Here is a 20,580-nt window from a genome sequence, read left to right as displayed (position 1 = left end):
CCTGTTTGTTGGTTTGTGCGTTTTTCTTGTAATTTTAATGTTATTATTTTCTGCCTTAAATCCTACGCCCAGGGTTGAGGATTTGGGAATAAAGTTGCTTTCTTTACCCTGAATTTGAACATTTTTGTCACTGAGATTTGTGTATGGAGATTTATTGTAGCAAAAGCCTCGAATCAGGTGTGGAAGCTAGGGTTTTAAATTTAATAAGCCGAACCGAAATCGCTGATTTCTGGTAACAAGATGGAAATATGGATTTTCAATTACTTTATTATGTCCATGGCGTCCTATCATGCGGCAGAGAGAACTTGCATTGTTGTGGTTGGTGTAGGTGGATGACAGTATGCTCTTAACTCTTCGTAATTACGTAGCCTTATTTTGGTACATTAGTTTGGAGATTTAGATAATTGATTTTCTTTAGATTTTTTATGAAGGGTTTTCCGTTGAGTTAGAACTACTTTGGAAATTTAGTCCCTCCAACTCCACTAGTCCATTTTAATTGGCATCCCTCAATTTCTTAATACAAAGCGTCTAAATTTCTGCATGCTTTCGATTCTCGCCGTGTTATTGGGTTGATTGGATTTGACAAGTGCTGCAAATTAGACCAACAAACTTGAAACAAGCAAACAGGTAAAAGGAGAAAAAACGCTGCTGCAAAAGCTGAAAACGTCATTCCTGAGCTTCTTTCAAATAGCTAAAGGTGCTGGCGGAGGTGGAAGACCATCCGTGTTCAAGACATGCACCAACATACATGTAGGCCTGTCGACCCACACCGAAGCACTCATGCCCGTTCCATTAGGTACCGTTTGGTACATGGGAAAGAACGAGGTGTTCCGTCCCATGTTTGGTGAGCCTAAAACGGATGGAACGTACTGTTTCACGGGACAAATTTTTGGTGAATTTTCATTCCTCCTCACCCCCTGGAACGACTCGTTCCACATCCGTGGAACACAAAATTATAACCTCTCCGTCTCCTTCTTCTTCCTCCTTGTTTCCATCCGAGTGCATCTTTACTCCCTCTCCGTTCCGTCCCATCCTGTTCCATTCCATTCCGTCCCGTCCCGTCCCGTCCCGTCTGCATACCAAACGATACCTTATGCAACGCAAGAAAATCTACTGCCATATTGACTAGCCTTGGAACCCAAGACTAGCAGCACACCTGGAAGGCTGTTTTACTCTCTACAATTAAACGCAGAATATACGGTAGATCTCCCAGTTGCCATCCTCCAAATTTTTCTCTAAACATCCAATGACTTCCTTTTAGTCAGATTCCACAATGATATTTTGGAGACCTCTCTGATTTGCAAACTTACATCCCTCCAAAATCAAAACTGCCTCCTCTAATAAAGCCCTGGATGCTTCACAACTGTTCATTGAGCTGCAACAAACTCACCAACATGCTTACGAACAACACCACCCACCCATGTCATCGTGGAACCCACTTGCCATCAAACATCGGCATTAACTTTGAGACTTGGGGAATGAGGTGGCACCCAATGATCTGTTACTATTCTACTTGCCCTTTCGATCCTATCCTGCGGCCTCGTGCATTCCATAGCAGATAAAAATGCTGTAGCAGAAATAGGATAGGGTTTTTTATCATTTAACACCGCACTACATCGTGCCTTCCATATTTTCCATAGCAGATAAAAATTCTGTAGCAGATAAAAATGCTGTATGTCAAGAATCTCCGGTTCTCGTTCTTAGTTCGAAAATCTCTCTCTATCATCTTCGGAAGCCAAGCATCAAGAGTAGTGATCTCTTGCCTAATCGTTCTGCAATTTAAAACTCCCCCAAACCACACAGGTTCAACCCAAGGACATAAGAAGAGCATCTGCTCCACCGTTTCTACATGCATGCTGACCTCATTTTCAACAGGCCCTCAGAAGTTGCCAATGGATTCCTCGTAGCCCTCCATGCACATGAAATGACGTGGTGGAGCTTCAAGGTGCCAAATACATTTCCAAATACTTTATAGCCAATGCATATAAAGTCAAAACTCGTTCTTTAAAATAAACAAAATATAATAACGTATGTGTGATGACTTGCTTCTGTAACCATCTCTAATTAAACTAATCAATCCATTTACTTATGTTTGGATGCCGACGTTGCTTCAATGCCATTTGATTATTTCCAAATTTCTGGATTCGGGGACTGCCAAATCCAACTTTGATACATCAAGGAACATCCGCTCACCAAATTATAACATATATAGTAACACAAATTATTTAATAAACGGACATGTATACATGACAATATGTCAGACGTGTATACATGACAATATATATAACTGAAATGTTTATTAGGTGCGCAAGTAGCTTGTAACTCAATTGATTAAGACTAGAGAGTATTCACTCATGCCCTTGAGTCCCATGTTTGAATCTCCTTCCTCGTAATTTAGATGAATTCATTTGTTGATAAAAAAATTGTTCATCATTAGATACATCATTATAAGCGCTAGTTTAGATGAATTCAGTATAGATATTCCTAACATTTTTCAATAAAAAAAATGTTCATTAGATACATCATTAGAAGCGCTTATGCTAGAATTGCTTCTATTGTAAACACGTGGAAAAAATTTATTAAAAATTTCATGTGTTTCTTAAAAAATGAACTTGGGAGTGCTTCCTGAAGACAACCCTAGGACGCATAAACGCTTTTTACATTTTGAGGAACGCTTTCATTCATCAGGAAACAACCCTAGCTTTTGTCAAAAGCATGGTCTAAAATATCTATAATATCCCGATATTTCCATCGAAATTTCGGTGTTTTGGACTACCAATATTTCCGATATCATCAATATTTTAGACCTTACTAAGTCACTCATGTATCTTATCATACAACATATAAACTGTAAAATATTGTACTAATTCATTATATATAAATTATTATGATGTGTTTAAACTTCTTTCATTAATTACTACTATTTTCTACACTCACAATGTTTGCCAGCTCGCTATATAATTAACTTAAATCAGTTATATCTATCATGCAATGCATTTCCTTCCCATTTTTTGTGATAAACTAATAGATAATTGACTAAATAAACATCCTGCAAAGTTTCAATAAAAATTTCCAAGTTTTTCTTACAATTTTCGTGGTTTTTATTCAATTTTTATCGATATCGATAATATCCCGATATTTCTATCGAAATTTCCATGTTTTTGGACTACCGATATTTTCCATATCATCGATATTTAATACGTTGGTCAAAAGTAATCACAGACATATCTTAAGTTTGTAACTAATTAGCGGCAACATCGGATTCAGAATTTGGTGTATATGAAATTGTTGTGGTGGGGTGTGGGCTATTGGTGAAAAAGCCTAAACTCGTATGTTGCTACTTAGGTGGGCTAGTTGGGGATTGTGGGGGGAGGGGGGGGGCGCGGACTAAGACCCAATCCAAAAGTAAGGGTGGCAGTAGTCACTCACACATTTTCCCACCAATTTAATGCGTCTACGTTGTGAGTATTAAATGCAGCAGTTGGAGCACCCACCCACCTTCTCACCCCACCCCCCCCAAAAAAAATCCCCACCCCCTCCAATGGCTAAAACCCCCCTTCCCCCTCCCTTCCTCCAATGTCCTCCTCCAACTCCACCTCCCACTCCCCCACTAATTACCTAACTACCCTCGGCCTCGGCTACGGCATCGCCATTTCCCTCGGCTTCCTCGTCCTCTTCTCCACCCTCCTCCTCGCCTCCTACCTCTGCTGCCGCGTCTCCCGCCACCGCCCTCCTCAGCCCCGAAACCCCAATCCGAATCCGAACCCCGAGGGCGTCATCCTTCCCCGCATCATCTTCGTCTCCGAAGACGACAACGACCAGGAGCAGCAGGACGACGATGAGAACGCCGTCGTCGGGCTCCACCCGAGCGTCATCAACTCCTACCCGAAATTCCCGTTCTCCAAGGAGGCGGCGACCCCCGATTCGTCCACTTGCTCCATCTGCCTGTGCGACTACAAGGACGCAGAGATGCTCCGGATGATGCCGGAGTGCAGGCACTACTTCCACCTGTTGTGCCTCGACGCGTGGCTCCGGCTCAACGGGTCGTGTCCAGTTTGCCGGAACTCGCCGCTTCCAACGCCTCTGTCGACTCCGTTGCAGGAGGTCGTGCCTTTGTCTCAGTACCCAGCCGATCGGGGATGGAGTAGGTGACTGATTGCCCCTGGTTGATTGATTAGATTTCTGGGTTTTTTTCCTTTATATAATTTTGGGTTTTATTTTTTTCTGTAGAATTGTGTTAGATTTTGAATGGAGTGTGGGTGGATTGAATTGTTGCTTGGTTTGGGGAGATTGGGAAATGTACATTTTTTGGGATTGTGAAATTGGTGAATTGAATTGTTTTAATGTTAATTAACTTTTTATCGAACGATGATAAAGTTGACTTAAATCATTCCGCTTTTAACACGAACAACTTTGGATCACGATATTTAAACTTACAACCTCTGACAAAAAAAAAATTTAAAAATTGAGCGCTGCTGGACCAGCTAGCCATGTGCAAAGCATTCGCCATTCGGCCAAGGGTTGTGTCTATATTTCTTGCTTGGTAGCTAATCATGGTGAAGTCTTAATACTAAAAATCATACATTTCATGGGGAGGTCAAAGGTCATGTGGTGGTCATGATTCAAAATCATATATTTTAATTGTTGCAGCTCATCCTCCAGATATCTCTTATTCGCACCACTCCAGAATAATTATCAGCTTTTCAAGGAATGGAACTGTATTTCCATTCTTATGTTGACTAACTCACCTCACACTGTTTCTTAAATCCCAATCAAAATGATTAAACAAGTCTTAGTTGCTTTCATTGGAGTTTGCCCCCACTCTGTATATTGGAAAGATTAGTTTTAAAATAAACAAAATGATTTTCGCGCTCTCGTTTTTTTTCTTCTGCATTTGTTTCTTTCTTAGTGCCTCTTTATTCTTCTTTTGTTTGTTCAATCCGACAAAGGAAGAAAAAAAAGAAGAGTAATGCAGTGCAGGAAAAAAAACAGGAGTGCAAAAACCACTTTCTTTAAAATGTTGGAATTTGCGTCCCCACTTTGTATATAGGAAAGAGTGATTTTCAAATATAATAGGAATTTTCACTCTTTGGTTTTTTTCTTTTGTAGTCCTCCATCTTTTCGTGCCTTTTAATTTTTCTTTTGTTTTTCAATCCAAAAATTGGAGTTTGTATAAAGTCACTTCTCTTAAAATATTGAATTGGAAGGATGGAGTAGTTTATGATCCCCATATTTTATTTTTGTTAAACAAAGATCAAGGCTTTTCTATGACTTTTACATTCTGATAAAGTGCTCATGAAATCCGCCCAAAAACCTCTTCGATCAATAAAACAAATGCACCAATCTCCATGCCTTGACCTACATTTTTTATTTCTCAAATTAGATACCAAGCAACAGTTTAGATTATTCCGTTTTCTTGAAAAGAGTTGAAATGTGAACTGTGGAAAAGCACTTCTCAAACAGCTGCTTTTTTTTTTCTGTAGCAGAAAGATATGAGGAAACCAAATGTTTTCAAGAACTTGGGAACATGGAGAGGAAGAGTTCGCAGCTCAATCTTTGCATTAAGTGCTTTTGCTCTTCTCATCTCTGTTGTTACTTTATCCAAATTCAACTCTATCGGATCGTTTCACGTCACCGATACGCTCTGCGGTTACGTAAATTCTGATCAGAGTCCAAGCAGGAGCGATGGCCATGTCACAAAAACGCTTGAAACTGTAATCCAGAAAATCGAAACAGAACTTAAGAATTTGAGAGATTCGCAACCAGAGGCGTCACACGGACTTGTGTTGAAATACAGTTCCTTTCTTGCTGATGTTCTGGGGCTTATTGAGTCAGTGCAGACATCTCTGTCACAGAATGAAGAGACTCACAAGGTAAACAGTGGGAGCGAAGACATTCATCCGCTCTTAAAACCGAAGCAGCAATCCGATGAACCTGCTAATTACTTTCTGACCGAAGAGATTCGAAAGTACGTCAAGATCAAGCCGAACAGATTAGGGAAGCAGAATTTCATGGGAGCCAATGGGACTTTCACCAGCATCGGCCATGCTTGCTTTGCTATGAAGAAAGAGCTCGAAGAGTACATGGACTATGACATCGGCGACATTTGCAACGATGACTGGAGGCTGGCTCAGAAGCTGATGATTCACGGATGTGATCCGCTTCCGAGGAGGAGGTGCTTCTCCAGAGCCCCAAAGCTATACAGCACGCCGTTTCCAATTCGTGAGTCCATGTGGAAGCTCCCTGATGATAGAAATGTCCGCTGGAGTAACTACATTTGCAAAAACTTTACTTGCCTCGCAAGCAACAAAACTCGGAAGGGGTTCTTCAAATGTGCAGATTGCTTCAATCTTGCAGGCCACGAAAAGCCAAGATGGATCCAACCAGCAAACCTAGAAGACTCCAATTCGAATGTAACCACAGATTTTCTCATCCCTGAAGTGCTCGAAATCAAGCCCGGGGAGATCAGGATTGGGCTCGATTTCAGCGTAGGAACTGGGACTTTTGCAGCAAGGATGAGGGAGTTCAATGTGACTATAGTCTCGGCAACTATCAATCTTGGAGCACCTTTCAACGAAATGATAGCGCTGCGTGGACTTGTTCCGCTTTACCTGACAGTAAATCAACGGCTTCCATTTTTCGATAACACCCTTGATTTGATCCACACCACGAGGTTTCTAGACGGATGGATAGATCTCGTGCTACTGGACTTTGTTCTTTATGATTGGGACAGAGTTCTGAGGCCGGGCGGATTCTTGTGGATCGACAGCTTCTTTTGTTTGAAGGAGGATTTGAGTGATTATTTGGAATCCCTGAAGATGCTGAGGTACAAGAAGCACAAATGGGTTGTTGTTCCAAAGCTTGATAAAAGTGATGATAAGGAAGTTTTCTTCTCTGCTCTATTAGAGAAGCCGGGAAGGCCGTTCCGGTAAATTACAGATTGATCATATGTCTCTCACAATTACTATTGATTTTTTTATGAGCTTAAGATTTTGATTGTGATGTTATAATTGTCATTACAGTTAGATGAGGTTGCTCTCATAGAAGGGAAAATTTTATGCAAAATCCATCTTTGTTTCTTTTGACAATACGATATTACTAAACGACTCCAAGTTATGGAAAAGAGGATTTGAATTTGGATGCTAGAGAGTGGATATTGCGATGATCAGCTAACTTAACCCACGTATGTATTTAAGTACAATAAGAATGGTATAGAACAGGCAGCCCTGCTTCCAAACAGAAGGTAGGAGTTTGGGCAGTTAACCTGTAGCAAACCTGCTCCTGTAGCAGTAAACCTGCAGGAACCTGTAGCAAACCTGTAGCTATAGAAATTTCAATAGGATTATCTGATGAGGATAGTTGTCATATTAGATGGGACTAGTGTAGTCAAGCATGCCAAGTCAAAAGGATCTAATACTTTTGTGAGAGTGGTTATAAATCACGTGGCCACACCCCTACTCAAATTGTATTCTTGTAGAACAAATTTCTTTGCTTATATTGAGTTAAGCCCTTGATTAGCGTTGAAACTAAACATGATTTAATTAATTAAAATAAATTAAGTGTTTACTTCCATGTTTGATGAACTTAATAATGATGACAATGAACGCAAATGATGAATTGTTGTGATAGGTAAAAATTTCTACTTTCTACTCACAGCTTCTAGGATCAAAAACACGAATCCAAAGCTGAATGAGAGCATAAATATTGCATATATAAAGGGTCTTTTGATAAAATGGGGCAGAAGGACCTTTTTAATCCATGGGCCTCAGGCCCTTCCTTATAATTCGCTATCAGCCAAATTTTTTTTTTTTAATAAACAATATTATCTATATTAAGAAGAGGATGATGGATTAACATTAATATGGTTTCAATTCGTCTTCAACAAAAATTAAACATAAAATCTTTAATATACAAATAAAAAAATTATTATTAAACTGTAATATTAAGTTGCATCAGCCAACCATTTAGCTCCATTTCTTTCTTCTTTGTTTACGTTCCTGTACAAATAATAAGGTGGTCTTCGTTTGTCCATTGTGACTGTGACTCAAAAGAAGGTCGCAGTCACTGCATATTCTTTAACGGACACAGATTGCTCCTCCCTCCAGTGGCCCACCATGAAAGATTCTAAAGTGGCAGGGCCCCAGCCAGCCAACAATTATGTAAAAAAGATCTAAACAACAAAAAAGTTGAAGCTACTGTAAATTTGCATGGCCCCCTTCTAAAGTTTACAATATTACGAATTTATCAACTACATTTTTACAAAGGTTAAATAACAGTCCCTTTAGAGGGACGATGAAATTTTTGGAGCGTAAGTAATAACATCTTTCACGTGTAAATGAAATGAATAAGAAAGGGTGAAGATGTTATATTCAAAATCTTCATGTGAGAAACAAATAAAATTCAAACTTCCTTCTCTCCTTTGTTTTTATAATTTTATTCAACTTCAAAAGTGGTTAGTGTAATTTACCCAAAAATCAAAGTTAGGTAATAGTATAATTTTTTAGCCCCCTCAAACATTGCTTGAACTTCAATAAGTTCAAATCTCCTCGAGTGGTTGCTTTTATAAAACTCCAAAAAATGGGCTAAAAGTCTTGAATATATCCAAAATTTGTGAAAAATCTACCATACTCTACTGCTTGAAACTCTTAAATTCAATTAAGTAATTAACCAAAAAAGATTGGACAAAATTAATTGTTTTTCAGAATTAGGTATCCAAACTTTATCTAATTCTTCCTATTTGTAGACTTTCCACTATATTCGCGACTACAATTCACTTTCTTTCTAAGCCTCAAAATTATAGGCCTTTTTTCAGGTAAATAAAAGCTTACCTTAACATTTAAAAGTTAAAACACCACCAAATATCAATTAATTTTTTTCATTTTCTGTTTTTCTTGGTTATAAAGTTACCCCATTTTTAAATTTTAAATTGACCCCGGAAGCGACCCACCATAAAATATTACAAAATAAAACTTGCTGTCAATATTACCCCCAATCTGGATCCATCTCTATTACTCCCATCACACCACACACCAACGTGGACCCCACAAAAAACCTACCTAAAAGAGAGATTTTACTGTAAGTCGAGGACACGATTTGATATATCACTGTATAATATCATTGTTCAAAATTACAAAAATTATTTAAATTAATTGTATTATTACATTTAATATATAATACCGTATTTTCCGCACAACGAAAAATTGCTGCATCCAAAACGAAAAAAGTCACCCGACCGTCCAAACCACTCATTTCCTCACTGCTCCCCGCCACGTGGTTCGCAACCTTTCAAACCAGGTCGGTCACCGTGGACCAGAGCCATTTCAAATTTCCACCGAAGCACCCGGTTCCGGACCCGAACCTCCAGCCTAGCGCTAATCAACAAAAATCAACGGCCCAGATCTGATCTCGTTTCCCGCAACCTTATATATCCACGCTCTTATCCAACCCCCAAAACCCTACTCACTGTCCGTGTTATTATTTCGGTTCACTCGTCCGAGATTTTCGGTGTGATTTTTATATACTTTTTTGAACTTTTTCGGTTTCGGTGGCCATGGCCGACGAGAAGAACGCCGGATCGCCGGTGGAGCACGAGCCATCGCTGATGGAGAAGATCCACGGCGGCGATCACGATTCCTCGTTGTCGTCTTCTTCCGACTCGGATAACGAGAAATCGGAGAAGAAGGCCGAGTCTGTGAAGACCAAGGTCTTCCGGATTTTCGGCCGGGAGAAGCCGGTCCACCATGTGCTCGGCGGTGGAAAGAGTACGGACATCTATTCTCTCTTTTGAAGCCTTTACTTTCCCTATTATTAGAAATGAATATATGTATGTTTGATATGTGAGTAGTGATTTAGGGTTTTAGGAAGTGTGGATTTGTGTCGGTTGTATGTTGATCTGGGATTTTAGATGGTTTTCAGCTGTGTTTGGAAGCTGAGAAAATTTCTGAACCGATTGAAGGTTTGCTTTTTGAGTATCTATTTGTAGTGGTCTACCGTATAAGCAGAGTAGTTAAGTTATTCGGTTTCTTTTCAGGTTAGTCCTGATCGGCGAAGTTGATCAATATACTAATTACTTTATTAAGTTTTGGATCTTTGAATGCCTTGTTTGTTGCATTAGACTTTAGATTTCAGATTTTAATATTGGTGAAATGTTGCAGCTGCTGATGTATTTTTGTGGAGAAACAAGAAGGTTTCGGGTGGAGTTCTTGGCGGAGCCACCGTAGTCTGGATCCTTTTTGAGTTGCTTGAGTACAACCTGCTTACTCTTGTTGCCCACATTTTGATTGCCACCCTTGCAATCTTGTTCCTCTGGTCCAATGCCCATACTTTTATCCACAAGTAAGATGCTCGGCCTTTCCAATTTGATTGTTTCTTCGACTGATGCTTTTGTTGGATCTTAATGTAATATATGGTTATGTTTGGATCATTGTGTAATGGGTTAATAACTTTGCTTGTGTAGGACTCCTCCTCGTATTCCAGAAGTTCGTCTTCCTGAAGAACCATTCCTGCAGGTTGCATCTGAGCTGAGAGTTGTAATCAACTGCGCTTTTGCACTCCTTCACAATATTGCATCTGGGAAAGACTTGAAGAAGTTCCTTGCTGTAAGAACATTTGATCTCTATAACCCTTTTATACAGGCTTCCCAGTCAGTTTACGGTGACTAGATTGGTTTCTTCTGTTCAATAGAAATTTCAGTCAGACTTATTGGTTAATAATCATTTAGAATTTGTGATATGCTAAGTTTCATACCTTAATTTACCTAGGTTTTGTTGATTTTGTTGTACGGTTTTGTTTAATTGTTACTTTAACGATGTACCGTTGTTTTTAGGTTATTGCTGGCCTGTGGGTTCTTTCCGTTGTGGGCAAATGGTGTAACTTCCTGACCTTGTTTTACATATGTAAGGACTACGGAAAACTTGTGTGCACTTTCGATACATATTTATATTATTGTACTGAATTTTCGCTTACTAATGTATGACCCTCATTTTACAGCCTTTGTTTTGCTGCACACCGTGCCCGTCATTTATGAGAAGTACGAAGACAAAATCGACCCACTTGCGGAGAAGGTGACAATCGAATTCAAGAAGCAGTATGCCGTGTTTGATGCCAAGGTTTTGAATAAGATTCCGCGTGGTCTGAAAAACAAGAGGGCTTAGAAAGCTTGGGGGTGTTTTGTTGTGTTCCAAAGCTCTAGGTTTCATAGTTGAACTTCCCATTCTGTTCCAAGTGTTTTGGATTTGTAATTTGAATGACTATATTCATGTGGTCTTCAGTTTCGAGAATTAGGTTTTGTTCTTGTGCTTATACATAATCGTGGGAAGCCATTAAACAGCACCTTAGCCATATGTTAATTATGACGACTTTATGTTATTCAACGCTGCGTGTACATGGGTTGTCGATTAATATTTGAACACTTGTGGTGTATGTTTTTTCATGCTTGGTTCTCTTATTGGTTATGAGCATGATGTTTTGGTGGTTTTGTGTTAATTTTGCTTGTGTTTCAAGTATGCAAGTTTTTGGTGTTTGGTTCAAGTATATAAATTTTGGTGTTTTGATAAAGTGGAATAGTGCATCGGATGTATTGTGTGATGGGTGCATGCCACTGAAACTTAAAAAGAGAATTTTCTAGGTGCAGCCTCTCCATAAATTGGGGTAAGGCTAGCCGACATTTACCTCTCCCAGACCCTGCGTAAAGCGGGAGTCTTGTGCACTGGGTACGACCTTTACGACCGACCCAAAAGGTCAGCAATGCTTGATGATACGGAATGTTGGGCAGTGAAGTATCAACATGTACATGGTGATGAGAATCCTTAGTTTAATGTGTGGGGCAAACGAGATATGACAAGATTAGGAACAAGAATATTCGAGGTAAATTAAGAGTAGCTGAAATTGAAGCATATTCGAAGTAAATTAGGAATAGTTGAAATTTGAGATAAATTAGGAATAGTCGAAATTGAAGGTGTGAGAAAAAAAATCGATTAAGGTGGTTCAGACATATAAAATAAAAACCTGCAGGCGCTTCGATTAGAAGATGCAATTACGAGACAGGTTCAGGACCAAAAGGGTAGAGGAAGATTTGGATAGACATTCTAAGAAAAATCTTGGACTACTGTTGATCCTAAAAACTATCAAGCCTACGTGGTGCGCAGGCCGAGCAATTAATAAGCTAACTATGTCCTTTGGTTGTGTGCAGGGCATGTGTGCAGGGCATGCTAACTTGTTGGCCGAGTTCGGCTGGGGAGTAAAATATCTTGATGTGGCGTTGGGCACGCTGCTAACTTCTTAATCTTGCGACTGCGGTCGAGAAAGGAACACATCTCGGCCTTTGGGTTCTAGAGCCTGAAGACAGGGTTGCTAGTTCTGCAAAGTTCAATTTCAATTTCAATTTCGGCTTTCAATGTGTCGAATGTATACCTGGTAACACCTCACTTCTCCAAGAAGGCTGATGAGATGACCTTTACCAACAAGGATTCGGAAATCCTTGTCGATCGAGACTTGGATCAATAATTAGTTGGTCTCGAAACAGTGTTGTTTATCCAAAATAAAGGTGCTCCTTCATCAGCTAATTCTACGGCTCTAGTGCTATTTATCAAAACTGAAGATGTCACCGGTTGTCTTCATAGTGCTGTTTATCCAAACTGAAGATGTGTTGGCGAGAAGAAAGAGGAGAATGATAAAATTCTCAGGGTTGTTGAGAAGCTTTGCGCAGGGCAATTTGTGTGTTGATTTGGAGGGGCCTTTGAATGATGCATTCCCTTCTCTATTTATAGTAGCAAACCCCCTTATAGCCGAGCTAGAATCATATTTAGATTAGGACTCCTCATCCTAATCTTATTAGGTCTCGACCGATCCTAACTTCAATAAGACTTCAAACCAAGCTCTTTAACAAACTAGATTCATTCCCTAATTCTCAGCATCTTCGGCCTTAGTCTTAAAATTCCTTGTTGCACTAAGTTTCGACTACCTCACCCTTATCTAAACCAATCTTCCTCGCAGTAGGATTCGGCTGACCTTTATTGGACAACCCACGACAAGATTCTAGATGAATGCTACTGGGCCAAGAATAACTCTAAGCTCGGCCCAAAATAATATTTTGGGCCCAAACATTACCCCCTCGCTTCTGAGGTATTCGACCTATAACTTCTAGCTAAGCCTCAACTTTGAAGAAGCGAAATAAACCTTTAGCATATTCCTGAAGGACACTGAAAAGCCTTGAATATCCTAGCCACTTATGCGCATTTATTAGGCGCGATTACACGATCTCAATCTTGTCAGATTCCCTACCACGTGGCATCTCCTTGGTACGTTTATCCCTTAATAATGACATTTGAGGTATGTGGACACTAAAACGTCCCTTCACCATTAAACTCGCCGTCACACGCAATTGTGCAACCTTAATTCGCGAGCTTTTCGACCTTTTTGGGTCGTGCGGATACTGAAACGTCTCTTCGCCATTAAACTCGTTACATGCAATCGTGCATCCTCAATCTGCAAGCCTTTCTGCCTCTTCACCTGGATTCTTAAATATTTGTCATGATTACAAAATATTTGGTTGAGTTTACCCCTCAGTCTTCAAAGCTTAAACTGTTGATCTTCTCCCCAAATGCTTATAAATACTCTACTCTTCTCCATTTGGATTTTTACGCTTCTAAACCTCCAGAAACTCTTTCCATTTATTCTCAACCCAGAAAAGAAACCAAACTTCGAAACCCAGAAACCTTTAAACCTTCATCAATGATTGTTAACATTTTCATCACCAAGCTTGCCGAGAAGAGCGACAAGTGTCGAGACATCATCGATCAGAACACCATCAAATCCCTTCAATCCTAAGGTGATTCGAGTGCCTCCCACCAAACTCTGGGACCACTTTTCAAAGACAATGTCCCAGAAAACATTACCATGATGTTGAAGGCCCCTTGCCTTGAACCCTTTTTCCAAGGGTAGGACTGGTTGAAGTGGGAATTGGTCAAACCCCAAGAAGTTTGGCCCTCGACCCCCTTTAGCCTGGGCTGCTTGGGTCACTCGGATGAAGCCACACTTCGGGGGCGAATGAAAGACTTTTGGCATCTTTGATACCATTAAGCTCTCGACCATTGAGATCATCATAGATCGAGAACTTTTAATGGCCACCCTGAGCTTCTGGTGTTTGACCACCAATACCATGGTCATTCCTCTCAACCCTATTGGTCCATCTATCCTAGATGTCACGACCATACTTGGCACTTCCCCATCCGATCTTCCAATTGATACCGTTTTGTCTCAGTATCAATTTGACCTAGACTTGAAGGCAGTCTTTCGTGTTGTCGAAGCCTTGAAGAAGGATGACCAGAAGGCATCAAAAGAAGAAGTGCACAAGCTGCATAAAAACTTCTTTAACTACAACACCCTGATCACCCATTTCACCGGCTTAGAAAGGGAAGCTCTTAGGAATAAAGAGCATGAGGCCTTCTTATTCTACTGGTACAACAGGTTCATCTTTTGTACCAAGTCGAACAAGTGCTTGGCCGAGAACATGCCAGTGGTCGAAGCCTTGGCCAATGGTCATGTCCTGGCCCTCATCTTAACTATGCCAATTTTACCTGATGCTTGGCCGAGACTTCTGCAGGGAATATTGATTCGCACCAAAACGGCCAACTCTAGGTCTTCCAATTCTGGCTGCAAACCTACTTTTGCACGCTGAGGCCGAAGATCCTTAACTTCAATTCCTTTGAAGCAATGGGCCTTCAATTGGCCTTATACCCTATTCCTACTCACTCGGCCGAAGATATATTTAAATAGTTCTTTGGCCTTGAAGATTTGTCTGATAAAGAGTTTCTGGTCTGTCCAGAAATATCTGTCCTCTATCAGTCTCCCTACCTTAGTGTGGGGAGAAGTAGATGAGGCCTACCTTTGACAATCTTGGGGGTCGTTTGTCCTGGCTCGCGACCATCCCTACGGTTACGACTCTTGACGAGCCATTTGAGAGGTATACCATCCTTACTTTGTGGCCCGTTAACTGGGCTACCCTATACCGATCCTCACTTCTCGCTCATTTTTAAGCCAAGAACGCCTCTTCGGCTCTTCGGAAAGGGAATGCCAGGAGGCCGAGAAGGAATTCCAAGAACGGCGTACCAAATTTCGTATTCAATCGTATACCTCAGAGATCGACAGTACCAGCACATTCGACTACTGGTAGGATGCGTACGTCAATGATTTCTTCTGTACCTCGACTGAAGAAGCTTTTTGACGATCGACCAAGGAAGATTTTTGCCTCAAAATCCAAAGAAGCGGTTCAAGGTATATATTTTTAACTTACTCTTTTTATTTGTCCAATTTAAACTTCATCCTGACTCAAACTCAGTTTTTTCAGGTGATTGTTTAATAAAAATAGTCAAAGTGGTTGCGATGGTTTGGCAAAAAAAAAGTCGCTTCTGATCCTAAGAAGGCTGCGACCACCGCTCCTCCAGCCAAACCGACTCTAGTACCGGCCCCTGATGCCGAGACGGCTGGTAACATTGCCCGGCCCAAAAAATGCCTCAAGAAAAAGGTAAAGAAGAGGGAGAGAGGGAAATGCATGTTATTTCGAGTTAAACTACGAAAGCGACCACTCTTAGTGCCTATCTCTCTTCTCCTAGTAACCAGGTCTTGGCAGAAGTGCCGCCAAACCCCTCGGCCCCAATCGTGGGTCAGGCGACAGTTCAACCTACAACGCAGGTTGCTGTTGTGGTCGAGGAAATTGCACTTCCGAAGCTGGTTTTTTCTCCTGTTGCTATCAGCCCAGCAACTATTATAGTGGAAGCAGCGGCCACCACGGCCGAGGGAAACCCTCACCCTAATCCAAATAAGACTCTAGTGGTCGTCCTGGAAGAAGAGGTATGACAATCTCCGTTTACATTCTTTCATGTTAGCTACCCCCCAACTGGTAACTAATCCATTTTTATGTTTAGGAGGATGAGAGCAAATGGCCCTCGTTAGTAAAGCATCCTCGACGAGCTGAACTCCCAACCACCAATCCTCAATCGGTGGTCGAGGCGGTCGGCCAAGTCGATGTTCTTGCAGCTGAAGCAAATGTGGGACATGAAGCGACGCCACCTGTCGAGCCAAAATGGACGGTAGAAATGTTGGTTCATCCCCAAGACCAGAACCTCGACATTCCTCTTTTGAAGGTCACTTCAACCTTTGTAATAACCTTCATCATTTTCTTTTATTAATTTCCTGCCTTAGAATTCTAAACCAATAAGATATTAAATGCCAGGTGCCCAATCGCTCATTTCACCGAAAATTCTATGCGTCAAAGAGTGTTATTTATATTTCCTAGCCACCCCAGTGGCCATCAAACATAGATAACCTTCATCGGCCGCATGAATTAAAAAATTGCCTTAAACACTACGTTCATCCATTAAGCTTTCTAGGTTCGAGCAACGAACCAGCAAACATGATCGAAGTCACTTCTCGGCAGGTATAACACAACTTCCTTATCTACCATCCTTTTTGGATTCTCCTTCTCCTAACAACTCTTTTTATGCAGCATTCATGGGAAGTTAAGTTGACACCCTAATTTCCAGCACTTCTGGGATGGCCGGGCCTTCAATAACCACGGTTAAATTTTCTGCGGCCACATCCGATGCCTTCGCCAAGCTGCAAGAGCTTCTGTCTCTCTCGACCTTGCAAATCCTTCAACGTAAAGGCCTTGATTCTGTAGGGGAATGTATGAACGACCTTGCAACCAACGGTCTACTGAGCAATGAGAGTGTTGTTCACTTGTCTTCTGTCCTACAATGAACTTGGGAATATTTCACTATCTTCGAGCGGGCTCTTCGGGTAAAGGACGACCAATGGTTGCTTATGAAACTATCCAACCATAACTTGAGGCCATAAAGGCAGAGAAGGAACAGTTGGTTGACCTCAATCGTCAAATAGTTGAACTTCAAAGTCAAAGGTCAGTTTTTGCTTCAGAGCTTGAAAAGAATTTCGAGTCGAATAAGCCTCAACTGGCGGAACATGCAGTTGGCACAAAATGGATACAACAACTACAACTTGATAAAGGAACCAAGCAGGCCGAAGTCACAATAGGCGAAGTAAGGTGGTTAGAATTAAAAGTCGCTCTTGAAGCTTTCCATCCTTCGACCCCTTATGACTTTGTCTTTAGTTGTAAGCTGATTAATTTTTGCAATTTTGCTTGTACGCCCTTTGAAAATCAATAAAAATTCTTTATTCCTGCATTTCCGAAGTGACTGAGTTTCTTTAAGAACTTTCCATTGATTGGTAATTTATGAATTAAGCCAGTTTAATCCTTGAGGTGGTATGCCTCATTGCTGAGAACTTTATGGACGATGAAAGGTCATTCTCGGCAACCATTTTCCGAATCTGGGATCTTTAATCCCTACTGGTAACATGGTTTGCCACACTAAGTCACCTTCGTCGAACGTCTTTTGCCTAACTCGTCGATTATAAGCTCGTTCGGCGATCTTTTTCTGTGCCACTAGTAAATTATAGGCATCGATCTGAGCTTCCTCCAAGTCCGCTAACTCTTGCCAAATGGCCTAATTATACTCGGCACCGAACAAATTGCTTTATTCGATAACTCGTAACGAATATATACTTAGCTTAACCGGTAGCATGGCATCGTGTGATAGGAGCATATTTATGCAACTTAGTTAGCTTGTTCTTGTGCATTTATGTTGTTATTTCTTAGTCAATTTTGTATTTTAAGCTATTTTCGTGTGTTTGTAGGTGCTAATAACAAAGTTGGCAAGAAAATGCATTTTGGTGCATTTTGGAGCAATTTTGGGCTGAAATGGATTGCATGCATATGAAGCAAGTTAGATGGACGTTTTTGGTGTTTTAAAAATGGTTTCAACATATGCAAAAAATCTGAATAATGAAGTTGAAGTGTGGAAGTGTGCAGATACATACTCTTAAGGAACAATTTGAAAGGAAAAGAAGTGAAATATGCCATTTGTTGGTTTGCTTTACAAGTTGTATTCACATTTCCAGCAACTACAAACATAATTGCAAGCTGAAATGATGCATAGCATTTGTGTGAAAGTATCTAGCAACAGGTGCATGTGTGAAGATGTGTAAAGTGGCCAAAAGTTGGTGTTTGCAAGATGAAATGATGCAAAACATGTGTGTGAAAGTTGTCTAACAGCTAGGACATGTGGAAGTACACAAGGCAAAGAGTGCAGAAATCCACCCATGCCGTGCACTCCATCCATGTTCAATTGTTGCAGCAACATTCCACTTCCTTTCCTTTTTCTACCATGTGCACAATATTCTTGTCCACTCCTTGCACTCATTGATGCACCACTTCTTCTCCTTTCCTCCATGCCGTGCACACCATCCTTGTCCATTTCATGCACTCATTTCTACACCATTTCATTGAATCATTGCTGCACCATTCCTTGTCCCCTCAATTGTACCAGATTTCATGCATCATTTCATCACTTTAACCTCCCATCCTTGCACTCATTGCTGCACCATCCCTCACATTTCACCCCCCATGCCGTGCATCATGACTCCACTTTCACCCTTGAATCATTTCAGCACCACTTCATTGAATCATTGTTGCACACACCACGCCATTTTCTCCTCCAAATGCCATGCACTCCCTCTATAAAAGGAGTGTGTGTAACAACCATAAGGGGGAGATTTGGTTAAATCATTCACCACCATTTCAACATTACACTACATCACAAACACATTCAGCCATTCTTCCATACAACTCACCACCCAAACCTTACACCAAACCTTGTGCCGTGAGTGAAGAAAGAAGGAAGAACTCTTGGATGTTCAAGCTTGATTGTTAAAGCATTCGAGGTGTAATTCGTTCTATACTTACAATGTTTAAATTCATTTGCTTTCGTTTTGTTATGAACATGAGTGGCTAAACCCCTCTTGGCTAGGGGTGATTTCAAAGCCATGATTATGTGTGCAATATGATTTGATAAATTTCAGTTATGAGTTCTTGAATCGTGAATGCAATTGGCTTAACTATGTGATTGATAACTTATTTGTATTTGTTGATTAAGGGTCGACACTTAGTTGGCATGCATAAATCCGTTGCTAGAATATAAGAAAGTTTCACATAATCGTTACAAACTTATATTTACAAGTAGTGGAGGTCGCTTATAAACGATCGCGTTAAGTTTAATTCCTAGCATGAGTGACATGATGTCATAGTTGCAAATGCTTTGTCAATGCTTATGATTTTCATTAAACGTAATGATCTTTGATTGTATCTCTATTATGATGTCATGTAGGGAACTTTTGAAGAATGTTTTGGGTTGTTGAATGATGTCATCCAATCCAATAAAACAAGGAAAATCTGAGGGTTAACTAGTGATGTCACGATTAATTTGGGGCATTGTGGTTCATAATTCAATGAAGTAGTAACTGGAAATCAAGTTGTTTGCAGACATGTCATGTGTGGAGAAAAAGCCTCTAGCTATCCCATCATCCATCTAATTTCCTAAATTTATTTTCAAACCTGTTTTTAAGTTACAATTTGTTTTGTTATTCTAAGTTCGTCCAAAATACAACCCCCCGTTACTTTCTTGTTTCAAATTGTTTTAAACTTGTTTTGTTTGTGTTCTAAGTGTTTTGAGTCAAGTCCAAACTTTATTTTCGTCCAAAATTGTGGTTAGTGTCAGAAACTGCCTAGTTGGTGTTTTTAGGCATTTTTGAGTGTTCTTAGCTTATTTTGAGTCTTGTGAACTAGTTTTGAGTCTTTTGAATCTATCCTATCGTTTTTAAGTTTGTTTTTGTGTCTTTAAGTCAATTTAGAATCAATTAGCAATCCCTCATAATCCCCGGCCTAGAACGATCCCTACTTATACATATACTACAATTGTCAAAAGAGGGTTTAATTTGTGTGTTAAGTTAATTTTCGCATCATCGTGTCCATAAGTTAACGCATATGGTGTCGTTCCTGTTGTTGATCGAAGTGAAGTTCGATATGCCCATAATGCGTCATTTAACTTCAAATGCCACATCCTAGGCTTTTCTTTTATCATTTTCTTGAGCATACCAATTAAAACTTTATTACTTGCTTCGGCCTGTCCATTTGCCTATGGGTACTATGACGTGGACTGATTGAGTCAAATTTTCAAACTTGCTGCGTATTCTCTAAACCTGTCGGCCGCGAAAACTATGCCGTTGTCTGTTATAATCGTTTCTGGTACACCGAATCTCGTCACGATGTTTTCTGCCAAAAATTTACAAACCTTTTTAGAAGTTAACTCGGCATATGACTTTGCTTTGACCCACTTGGTGAAGTAGTCTATCATAACGAGTATCTATGCATGCTTTATTGACCCAAAAGATGGCGTAATTTTTCCAATCACATCTATGGCCCATCCTCTGAACGACCATGGTTTGGTGACCGAGTGAAGTAACTCGACCATAACTCTTTGTATAAGCTCATGGATTTGACATTATACACATCCTCACGCGTATTCAATGCAATCTTTCAACATACTCGGCCAAAAATGGTCGTGTCGACGAAGCAGCCAATGTATCTTGCGTCCAAATTGATGAGCTCCTCATATTCATTCGTGTACCTTTGGAATCGCTTGGGTAGCCTCTTTCAGGTCGAGGCATAAT

General features: G+C 40.4%; 3 protein-coding genes across 3 annotated transcripts; all 3 read left to right on the top strand.

Moving 5' to 3' along the window:
* Positions 1–3,479: 3,479 nt before the first annotated feature.
* Positions 3,480–4,366, top strand: LOC108173654 (RING-H2 finger protein ATL67). Its single transcript, XM_017333130.3, has one exon. It carries the CDS (start codon positions 3,577–3,579, stop codon positions 4,150–4,152), a length of 576 nt encoding a protein of 191 aa, XP_017188619.1. The 5' UTR covers positions 3,480–3,576; the 3' UTR covers positions 4,153–4,366.
* A 127-nt stretch (positions 4,367–4,493) lies between these two features.
* Positions 4,494–7,082, top strand: LOC103439174 (probable methyltransferase At1g29790). Its single transcript, XM_017333129.3, has one exon. The coding sequence runs from the start codon at positions 5,493–5,495 to the stop codon at positions 6,930–6,932; it is 1,440 nt and encodes a 479-aa protein (XP_017188618.3). The 5' UTR covers positions 4,494–5,492; the 3' UTR covers positions 6,933–7,082.
* A 2,120-nt stretch (positions 7,083–9,202) lies between these two features.
* Positions 9,203–11,484, top strand: LOC103439159 (reticulon-like protein B1). Its single transcript, XM_008377709.4, has 5 exons — positions 9,203–9,761; positions 10,155–10,335; positions 10,457–10,598; positions 10,826–10,895; positions 10,990–11,484. Exons 1-5 carry the CDS (start codon positions 9,551–9,553, stop codon positions 11,151–11,153), a joined length of 768 nt encoding a protein of 255 aa, XP_008375931.1. The 5' UTR covers positions 9,203–9,550; the 3' UTR covers positions 11,154–11,484.
* The last annotated feature ends 9,096 nt before the right edge of the window (positions 11,485–20,580 follow it).

This window comes from Malus domestica, chromosome 07 (assembly GCF_042453785.1).
Source record: "Malus domestica chromosome 07, GDT2T_hap1".
NCBI lineage: Eukaryota > Viridiplantae > Streptophyta > Magnoliopsida > Rosales > Rosaceae > Malus > Malus domestica.
This window is presented reverse-complemented; position numbering and strand designations above follow the sequence as displayed.